General features: G+C 42.9%; 1 protein-coding gene and 1 long non-coding RNA gene across 7 annotated transcripts in view; one reads left to right on the plus strand and one right to left on the minus strand.

Annotated features, from left to right (window-relative positions):
* The window catches only part of LOC122972312, a 20,185-nt gene extending 14,269 nt beyond the window's left edge, over window positions 1-5,916 (minus strand). Inside the window, exons 1-2 of the long non-coding RNA XR_006399720.1 lie at window positions 5,508-5,916; window positions 23-29 (exon numbers count right to left, since the gene is read on the minus strand). This is a non-coding gene — a long non-coding RNA (uncharacterized LOC122972312). The remainder of the gene's footprint in view (window positions 1-22; window positions 30-5,507) is intronic.
* The window catches only part of LOC122972238 (uncharacterized protein C18orf63), a 28,758-nt gene extending 18,091 nt beyond the window's left edge, over window positions 1-10,667 (plus strand). For all 6 annotated transcript variants that reach the window (XM_044339204.1, XM_044339203.1, XM_044339208.1 and 3 more), the window contains 3 exons: window positions 3,440-4,315; window positions 4,553-4,636; window positions 9,777-10,667. In XM_044339204.1, coding sequence (XP_044195139.1) covers window positions 3,440-4,315; window positions 4,553-4,636; window positions 9,777-9,899 — 1,083 coding nt within the window. In that variant the 3' untranslated portion in view covers window positions 9,900-10,667. The remainder of the gene's footprint in view (window positions 1-3,439; window positions 4,316-4,552; window positions 4,637-9,776) is intronic.
* Window positions 10,668-10,914: the final 247 nt, after the last annotated feature.

Here is a 10,914-nt window from a genome sequence, read left to right on the forward strand (position 1 = left end):
ACAGACCGCTGCGGTCTACAACGCTGCCTCTTTCTTAACAGATACATTATAATTGACGTCCTCCGCTGCTGTCGTCGTGTTTGCTGCCCTCTAGTGGACGTATTGCTTAACATCCGATGTAAAGTACGCGTGGTAGTATGTCGGCAGTGACGGTTACATTGTTTGAAATGGATGTATTTATTTTCATACATAAAAGGAGCATAAATGAACCTTTACTTCCCGACATACTGCCCCCAACTGTTCATAGGCTTAATAACATCTTGCTAACACGGAGCGTTCACAGAACCAAGACATGGAAGGCAGGATATGCAGGGCAGCCATCATGCTTATATGCAAACTTAGTTAAAAGTCATGATCACAGTAAAAGAGTTAAGTGACAGAAGAAGAAGAGTGAATAATCACCATCATCTCTGAAGTATTTTGGTTTATCGTCTGTCTGTCTTTATGTTACCTAAATGAACTGAAAGCAAAAGAGTCGAATTCATGGAGATTCAGGGAAGAACACATCCGTCATCTGCAGCCAAACGCACTCAGTTGTTACTCGTGTTGTTGTTGCCTGTTAGTTTCTGGTATTGATTAGTCTTTCAATCAATTGTTTAGTCTATAAAAATTCAGAAAATAGAGAAAAATGCTCCTCGCAATTTCCTGGAACTCAAAACGACGTCTTAAGCAGTTTTGCTTTTGTTTGACCAACAATCAAAAAAAGATGTTCAGTTTGCTGATGATATAAAACGGAGAAAAAGCAGCAGATCCTCAGATTAGAGGAGCTGAAACTAGAGAACGTTTGGGCACAAATGACTCATCAATTAACCGCCTAATTGTGTATTTAACCTTTACACTAAAACCCAAGTCTAATCCTCAGTCCTTCTGAGCGGTTTTTCTTTCTCTTTGCTCTTCTTTTTTTTGTCTTTTTCTCCCTCCTCTCACAGTTTCTGCCGCTCTATTTGCCTTTTTATTAAAACCTAAATCATCTGTTTGTCTCTGTCTTTCATTCTGTCAAACACACACACACACACAGTACATGGGAGCTTCCTCAGTGTGAGCTTGTGGAGGCTGAGGTGGGGAGAGAGGAGAGGAAAAGCAATTTATCAGAGCTTTTCCCACCTTGTAAAATCTCCACGGACAGTTTTTATGGTGCGACTCTGGAGAGAGAGAGTTCGGCGTCAGTGTCGTGTGACATCACGTCAGGAGGAAGGTCCAGAGTTCACTTTCAGTTATAGAAAATATGGTGGAGATACACGTCTTTGTCACATCTCCCAAAAAAACCGGCCTCTTCTTCTTCTTGGTCAAGGAAAGATGTTTTCTTTGTCAATTCATCGTCATGAAAAACAAGTATAAACAACAGGAAGTATTTCTCATCTTCTTTACAGCTTGTTTTCATGAAGATAGTTGAATGGAAGGTATTTGTTTTAAACTTGTCATCCATGTGAAGTACTGAACAATTTCATGAAACTTAGTCGACATTTCTTATCGTATTCAGGTTTCTTTCCTCTTGAAACAATCCTGCAGGTTAATGAATATAAATGCTGCATAACATTTTGATTCATCTTCACATGAAGCTCAGGTTAGAAAAATATCTGTTATTGTCTTTAATGGTTTGAATAAATGTGTTCGTCCCCTTGATGAACTCTCAAAGCAGCTCTGAGCTTTCAGTGAAGTCTATAGATGAAACTGTTAAAGCTCCACTCCAACGCTGTAATGAAGCCGCTGGAAATTAAAGTTATTTCTCATCCTGAGAGTTTAATTCTGTACATGAAGGAGAAAAGAAGTGGTCTTTTATTCACAAGGTGAAGCTAAAGTGTACTTTTCATCCTGAGAACTCTGCATTGTGAAACATCTGGAGAGATCGATTCAGTGTTCACAGAGTGAGACTAAAATATTTATAGTGTTCAGGGCTCATTTCCATCTATAAGAGGAGAAAGAGACTGAAAAATGTAGCTTCTGGTGAACTTAAGGCTCTTGTGAGACAGTTAAACAATAGAGTTAAAGAAAAGGTTTCAGATATTTTTAAGGGGATTGACTTCTTTTCAGGTTCTTGCTCATTTTTTGACAAAAACATACAGTTCCTGTGTGTTGTGGATGTTTTGAGCGATGGTCAGCGGTGGAGAAAGGCGCACACGAGGCTTTTGACGTCTTAATGCTAATTGTTGCTAATGTTTGTTGAAAGCACTCGGCCGAGTGGAGAACCAAAAACAGTAAACACCAGAGTGTTCTGCTCTGATGCTGTCTCTCTGAAGGTCCGAGTCCTCGTCTTCATCAGCCTACAATATGAAATATTAGTCTGATTGGTTCACTAGTTTCTTAACGAGGGACCGTTTAAGTCACGTTGGATGTAATTTCAGCAGTTTTGGTTTGAGCGTCTGACTGTGTCATCCACCCATCTGTGTTGTTTAAGGAAGCCTCCTCTGACCTTGGTAACCATGGAGATGCTGGTATACCCTCTATCAGAGAGGTTTCTGCCTTCTTCCCCAAAACATCACAGACAGTTGAAGTCTGAAGGAGAAGACATCTTCATCTCTGACCTCAAAGCCAAGCTTGACCCAGTGTGACCCAATCTGTAACCTCTAAAGATGGAAAAGTTCCATAACGCTGTGTAAATCCCACAAGTTATTTCAGACTGCTCCTCTTGAGTATTATTCTTTTGTATGGACATAATTTTCATACACTTTAAATTAGGGTTTAATTAATTTGATTTTTTTGTTTGTTTTTTTCCACGACACCGTGTTTTATGGCTTCACCGTGAGATCCTGACATGTTTCCCCAAAATTCCTTTGGAAACTTCTTGACCAGAATGTGAAGGGGCTTTCTCCCCCGTAGCGAACTCATGAATGAGTGAACTGAACGTCTCCGTCCTGATATGAACGGCCGCCCTAAAGACTTTGGATTGGTTCTACAAAGCTGCAGGATTGTCCTCAGTCTCTAGTTGAGCGAAGCGTTTAGAGACTGACCTGTGAATCTGCCAAGTCTTGCAGTCCCTGTAAGTCAAAACTCAGGGCTTGCTGATGAGCTAACATTGGCTCATCGCACATGCTCACAAAAGACCGCTCTGCAGCTATGGTTGCTAAGGTGGTTGCTAAGGTGTTTCCATGTGTTGTTCAGCTCCAACATGTACGGATGGATTTGAGAAGTTGACATTTGGAGTAAAGAAGGAGAAGACGAAGTGAAATCCTGCTACTATAGTTTGTTTACGTAGCCTCCGGAGCCGGAGGAAGCTTCCTGGAAGCTGACCAATCAGAATCAGTACAGAGTCTGTGTCCTGTAACATCACAATCTGTGGATTTTAACAAAACTCGTCTGTATTTTTCATGCTGATGCAGAAATTAACTGTTCAAGTGGTTACAAGCCATCAAGGTTTGGATCTACTGTCGTCATCTTTGAGTCCTGTTTCCTCATGTTTGTAGTTTTTTCTCCTTTGCTGACATCTGCTCCTCTTCCTCAGGTGTCGAGCGGTGAGCAGGTCAATCTGACCACCTCTTCTTCCATCAGGCCGGTCCTCACCCAGCTGCCTGCTCCTCCTCCCCGACCTGCGAGGCCCTCCTTTGGGTCTCAGCCATCAGCTTGTACCCCTCTCTCCCAGCAGGCCGGAGCCCAGGGGCTTCTGGGTAATGCACGTGGATTTGGAGGCAATCTGACACAAAGTCAGGAATGTAGAAGATCTTCCTCCTCCTTCTCCTCACCTGCTTCCTTTTCTGTTTCCTCTGGTTCCCACTCAGCTCCGTCCCTCTCCTCCTCTTCCTCTTCCTCTTCCTCTTCTCTCCCGCTCTTCCAGCCAGCCTCCTCCTCCTCCTCATTTTCCTCTGTGCTCCCGCCTCTTCCTCCCCCTTTAAACCCCACCCCCAAACTGGTTCCCATCTTCAAGAACAAGCATCCGTCGCGCCACGTGAACGTCGCCCTGCTGCGCCTCCAGAAGCAGAAGGAGCAGCTGAGCAGAGGAGGAGGAGGGAGGGTGACGCTGCCCGCCATCGGGAAGAACACACCTACTTCTTCTACTGTTTCTTCTTTGTCGTCCCTCCCGATTCCTCCTCCACCCGCCGTTCCCCGCTTCAACCGTCACCTCAAACCCCACAGCAGCGCCGCTCCTCAACCGTCTTCCTCATCAAACCATCCGAAACTGAAGCACATGGCCAGCCTCAGCCCTTCAGCCAAACCTAAACCCGTCCTCGTCCTCGCTCCAAAGCCGGAGACCAAGTCCAAACCCAGAACCAAGCAGAATCCTGACCAGAGCGCTGCTGCCGCTGCTGAAACCAGCAGTAAAGCGCAGGAAAAAGCTGCAAAACAGCCATCTGATACCTCCAGTAGAGAGAGCAGCAGAGGGGTGAGTCCCGTCAGTTTCTCGGAGGCTGTTTCCCAATAAAAAAGACACTATGGTCATAATGTCAGTCGATATGTAGTTGCGTTTGGTAGCCGTAGAAAGTGTTCCCTCCATCCCCAGTGGAATGACGTCATTGTATATGTGTACATGTGTGTGTGTGGGGATCATATTGTGTGTATCTGTATATTTCTGGTGTGTTTCCCACCTTAACTGTCTCGTGGTGTTTTTCTGTTGTTTCAGGGAGTCGCGTTTGAGTCGAAACCGAAGAAATCCAGAGCTGCGATACGAGACGTGGACGTGGAGAAAATGGCCAGAAGCAACCAGGTCAGGAGACAAACTGAACGTCACACTTCCTTCTCACTAACTTTCATTTCTTCTGTTCTTCCCACCAACGCCATGTTTCTGCTTCAGCCTCTATGGTTACATTAACTTCCTTTATGTTGACATGACTGCAACAAAAACAGTTTTTCCAGCACCAGCAGACATCCAGTAAATCCTGTTAATGTTCCCAGAATGATCATGTCAGAGATAAGTTTACTGTAAAAACAAAATTCTTATCGTACGGAGGAAAAACCCTTTTGATTTAGTGAGCGACATCACCCCAAAGCACCGCCGTCGGTAAAGATGTAAAAGCATGTGACATTGTGGACGTTCACTGAGCCTACATGTACACATGTGAACACATCTGCCTACACAGCGTAGTGCAGAAAGTATCTGTCCAATAAAACAATCCTGATTATAAGACGACGCTCCCTTTTCCGAAAAGCTGTTTTTGGAAAAAGAAACAACACACTTTCAGACTGTTGGGAAAGTTTCCCTGAGACACTATTAATCCAAGAAGAAGAGAGTCAAAGAAGTGAAAATACTTCCATTGAAGCAGAACATAAATCATTGCTCACTTGTTCCTGTCAGTGATCGTTTCTCAGACTGTCTGAGCTCCTCGTCATCAGTGACAGCAGCTGATTCAGTGTAACTGAGAACATTTACTCAAGTACTGCACTTAAAGGAAGTTAGTTGTAACTGAGACGTATTTCCCAGTGAAACAGAATATTTTAGGGATTAAAATCCAATCCTTCACATTTGATTGGACCACTAAAAAGTGGGCGGGGCTTAGAGTTTAGTGCGATATGGAGCTGCAGAGGACCGTTGGCTCCTCATACACCTCCCTCACCCGTTAGATCAGGATGAATCACACCTCAGCAGCCACTTCACTCAGCTAGCCGCGGCTCTCCGTGTGGATTCACCCGGAGCACCGAGTCCCAGCAGCAGGTCTGTCGGGCAGCTGAGTGAAGTGAAGTCGTGGTGTAACAGTCTGCGGAGGAGCTGCTGTGTTCGGCTGCACAGATGTACCACTCTGTTTGAAAAAAAGTTCTTCTTCTTTGTGGTTTATAACGGCGGTTGGCAACCAGCGTATTATCCCGGGATTCATTCCGACTCCGATGCGGTTTTGCTCCGTCCTCTGCACGGCGCCCTATTCCACTGGGAGCGTGTCAGAAGCGTCTTCACTGCAGGGAAGCCTTCTGCCATTTAAGGTCAGTTGCACTCCTACTACAGTAATTACAGCAGCCTGGTCAAAGCTGATAAAGTCCCTTAAGGCTACCGTAATTACTGCAGTAGCAGGGCAACTAAACTGCCCAATTTTGTTTGTCTGACTTCTTGCCCAGCTCCATCTGCTCTGTGCTGCTTGACGTGGCTTCCGTAAAAAATAGACGAGGCACCTATCTTTAGCGCAGCGGAGCAGAAAGCCGCTTCAGCCGTGGCACGCCCGGTGGAATCGGATACATTGACTAGAGCGGCCATGATCAGCTCCCGGCAGCCGCGTCAGAGCCAGAACGCGGCGCACACACGCGCCCGGTGGAATTTAGGGGTCAGTTGCATTACCGCCACCTTTTGCTCCTTCTGCAGTAAAAGCTGCTCGTCTGTGCGCTCCAGCGTCTGCTCTCCCGGTGCAGTTTGGTCTGTAAATACTGGAACATCACAGCAACTAGTGTCCCGAAATACTTGTGAGCAACACAATGAATCACCACCTGCCTGAGAAACCTTCGCAGCACTAACAAGTCGTCAATATCCATTTTCCTAAACTGCCGACTCATCTGGAGGTAGCAGCTTTAGGCCACGTGGATGCTGACATCGTTATCGTTATTGTTCTCGGTGTTAATACAGTTAAATCCGTCCTGCTGTCTGCTTCCTGTCTGTTTTGCAGCCACTGAGGATGGAGAAGTAGACTTTGTTTTTCTGTTGTGTAATGAACATTATAGAGTTTGTCTTGTTTTGAAATATTGAAGTGTAAAGAGGTGGAAGAAGTGGTACTTTAGCTTCTGAAAAGAAGACTAGAGACGTGATGAATTTCCAGTGTATCCACTCTGTACTGTATGTGCAGCTTTAGCTTCCTCATAAACATCCTTTAGGGAGACTTGCACACATTAAGGTGATGTATTAAAGTGTGTTAGCGTGATGAATAGCATACACACTGTTCTGTCAGCTCGGTTTCCTCCTTTCAGAGCAGCGTGAGGACTGTTAAAGTGATGAATGGTCAGGAGGAGGTGGGAGCCCACAAGGAGCCGAGCACATTAATAACAACATTCATCAGTTTTACAGCTCCAACCTGCAAGTGTTCAGGAACAAAGCATCAGTTACTTTTTCTGCTTTACTTTTGTTTAAGCAGCTTCACCGTTGGACACATTGTTCTTTAGGATTTGTTAGGAAACAACAGTTGTTAATGTTGTTTATGAGGAAAGTCTTTAAATGTTTGGTTCGAGCTTTTCTAGGGATGGAAAGGTCGGTCGGTCGCTTTGATCCAGACTGAAGTATCTCAACAACTGTTTATTCGTTTGTTGTGAGATTTTATACAGACGTTCATGTTTCCCGGATGATGAATCCTACCGACGCTGGTCATCATCTGACTTTCCCTCCAGCGCCACCGTGAGGTTAACATCTGTGGTTCTGAGTGAAATATGTCAAAAACTGTTAGAGGAAACTGGGTTCACACATTCATATTCTCCTCCTGCAGTGATTCCTTTAGGACTGCAATTAATTATTATTTTCATTATTGATTTAACTAATTATTGATGGTGATCATTTCTCAGAACTCAAGGTGACGTCTTCAAATCTCTGTCCAAAACCCAAATATACAGTTTTATCATGTATGACAGAGAAAAGCATCACTTATGAGAGTCATAACTCATTATCTCTGATGTCCGTCAACAATAAACCTCCATCAATGATAAACCAGAGAAATTCACAACTTGTCTGAGAATCTTCACATTTTTAAGTTTTCTTCAGTATCAAAGTAAATTTATTTATTTGTCATTCCAACCATTTCCATGAAGAAATACACGTACAGTAGAACGAAAATGTTTCTCTGGACCAGATTCACATACCTACAAACACATGACGACGGTTAAAAACTCAATAAAAAGCAGCAGTTAAGGAGAATTAAGGAGAAAAGTGCAATTAAGTAACTGAATTAAAATACTTTAAGAAAGGCTTGATTTTATACAAAATAAATAAAGCCTAAATAGATAATATGAAATATGAGAGACTAGGGATGCAAGATATTATCGGCTGATAAAAGCTCTAAAATGAAATATCGGCATCGGCCGTTTCTGCCGGTCATGAGAGGCCGATTTGTCGCCTTCTCCTCCGCCGCCTGACTGTGTTTCCCTCCACGGACTGTTTCACCCCGACGGTCCCGGCGTTTCCTCCGCAGGCTCCACTTCACTCAGCTGCTAACGTTAGCCTCGGCTCTCCGTGTGGATCCAACCGGAGCACCGAGCCCCGGTTTGTTATTCAGGTCAAAGCGGGAAGAAGCAGCGGGTCTGTCGGGCAGCTGAGTGAAGTGGAGCCTGTGGAGGAAACACCTCGGCTGACAGGATGTACCACTCTGATTGAAAAATAAAAATCTTCTTCTTTTTGGTTTGTAACGGCGGTTGGCAACCAGCGTATCAGGTGCATTACCGCCACCTTCTGCTCCAGAGTGTGGACCAGAGATTAAATCCTACACATTAATCCTGTCTGTCTAATAAACTCAATGAAAACTCTGCTGCTGCTCCCACTTGGCAGCTTCATTAAAGGTTTAATGCTGAGCTCCTGAACTCCAGTCTTCAGAAGTTCTTCCTTCATATATTGTCTTTCATGATCATAATATAATCTGTGCTTGCATACATAATAGTCTCCTCAGCCAGCTGGAAAAAAATATATGCATATATCGGTATCAGCAATCGGCCACGGTGAGTTGGAAATATCGGCATATCGGCAAAATATCCAATATGGTGCATCTCTATGAGAGACTACAGCTAATATCCAGTGATAGTTGTCTGTACATCATGTTACGCTGCTAACAGCTGATTCACATGACTTTTAATGGAGAATATTTGACTAAATGTAAACAAATCTGAAAAGAGAAATAACAGTTCCTACCTGTAGCTGACGTTACAGCAGCACATTCTGTTGTCTTATTGGTTCCCAATCAGGCGTCAGAATGAATGAATGAATGAATGAAATTTTTATTATTGTGTCATGCATACAACTGTACGCCCACATGGACTTACAAAACACCATGAATTCCAACAATCCAGGACCAGAGTACAACGTTTATATTGTATGATCTTCAGATCTAGAGAGCATCATTAAATAGTTCAGACATTTATTACTGAAGAGTCTAAGTAAACACTCATTAAACAGTCTGTCTCTCCTTCTTTTCAGGCTTTTGAGATAAAGTTAGCAAACTTAAATACATCAAAATTAAACAACCATTCCAGTTTTTGCTCATGTGAACACCAAAATATTTCAGGGTTTAGTCGTTTAGTTCTCTTAAGTCATCATAGTTTGTTTCCACTTCACCCAAATCACAATTCTCACACAATCTATTTTCCTCCTGAATATTATTGAATCGACTAAACTCAACGGCCAGAAGAAGAAGCAGCTCTCAACTGTGCAGCCAAAGATCTTTGACCTCTAGATGAACCAGATGATACATATAATTCAGGGCCAAAATTTCTGTTTGATATGCATATATATATATATTTATATGTTCTTAGTTTTAGAACATTTTCAAACCATTTTTCTTCAGATTTCAATAGAAGCAGATTAGCAAAAACATTTCTGTAATAGAAGGTAAAAAGCTCAGAGATCCATTTTAAAACACAAGGCCGTCGCTGTGAATGAGATTTAAATGACAGAAACAGCAGCGAGTTCACTGAATAACAGCTGCAGATATTAGTGAGGAGCAGAGAGGCTGATAAATGAGCCTCATACAGAGAAGAACTGGATTAATATCACTGACCAGCAGGTGATGTTCAAATCTCCACAGACACAAATACTGTCTGAACGGGACTCAATCGATTTGAAGTTGATCTTTTCTCTCTTATTAAAGCTTATAAAACCATTCTCGTCTCTATTCTCTCTGTTTCTCTGTTTTTTTACCTTCATCTTTCTCTTTCTCTCCTCCGGTTTCTCGCTCCAGTTGTCCCGACTGAACTCTGCGACTCTGTCGTCCTGGTTGAGAGGAAGAGGAGTTCTCGTCAGTGCCAAACACAAGAAAGAGGAGCTGATGCTGAAAGTTATGGGCTGTCTGGCTGAAGCCTAACACACACACACACACACACACACACACACACACACACACACACACACCATATCTACTTAATGGAGTTACTTTAGAGTATTAACGCCGCACTTAATCTCCTCATTTAGGGGATTTGATGTAAAATCTTATCAGTGTGAATGACACACTGCAGCTGGAACAGAGAGACGGCGTCTCATCATCTCATCTTCACTAATTTAGATGCTGAAGATTTGCCAGAATTAAATTCTTGTGTCAGATGAAGTCACGTCGACGTCCGGAGGAAGTCAAGGGTTTGTTTTTTTTTGTTCCGTTTAGTTTGATGTTAAGTAGCGCAGACGGTTCAGGTTTTCTGACGTCACCTCACACAAGTTCTGTGTTATGAAGTTCAAAAAAATGTTTATTAGTTTCCTGTCAGCGCCGTCCGGTTCATCTACTCATCTGTTTCATGTTTTCACTTAAAGATGAGTCACAGAAATACCTGCAAGAACACGAGTATGACTGATTTATTTTAACAGCTTTGCTAAAAAAAAATCATTTAAATGTTTTTTTCATAGAAGATATTAAATATTCTGTATTCTACAACCAATATCTGCTTATTTAAATTGTATTTATACAGAAGATTTCTGCTTGTTGTTCAGAAATGTGCAATAATAATAATAATAATTTATTTTTAAAAATTAAAAATTTATTAAAAAATTGCAGTAATGTTTTTTTTTCTTTTATTCACCAAAATCTAAAGTCAGGAGTTTTTTTTTTCCTGTGTGCATTTTTCAGGTCTGACAGGCAGCTGTTTCACACACACACACACACACACACACACACACACACACACACACACACACACACGCACACACACACAGACAGATGTGTCCAGTCAACCATGTATTAGTTTAGATATGCTCTCAGGGTGTCAGATTCCATCAGGCGAGCTTTGTCCTGCTCCGTCTGCCAGAACAGAGCTGTGTGTGTGTGTGTGTGTGTGTGTGTGTGTGTGTGTGTGTGTGTGTGTGTGTGTGTGTGTGTGTGTGTGTGTGTG

The sequence above is a fragment of the Thunnus albacares genome, chromosome 21 (assembly GCF_914725855.1).
Source record: "Thunnus albacares chromosome 21, fThuAlb1.1, whole genome shotgun sequence".
In the NCBI taxonomy this organism is placed as follows: domain Eukaryota; kingdom Metazoa; phylum Chordata; class Actinopteri; order Scombriformes; family Scombridae; genus Thunnus; species Thunnus albacares.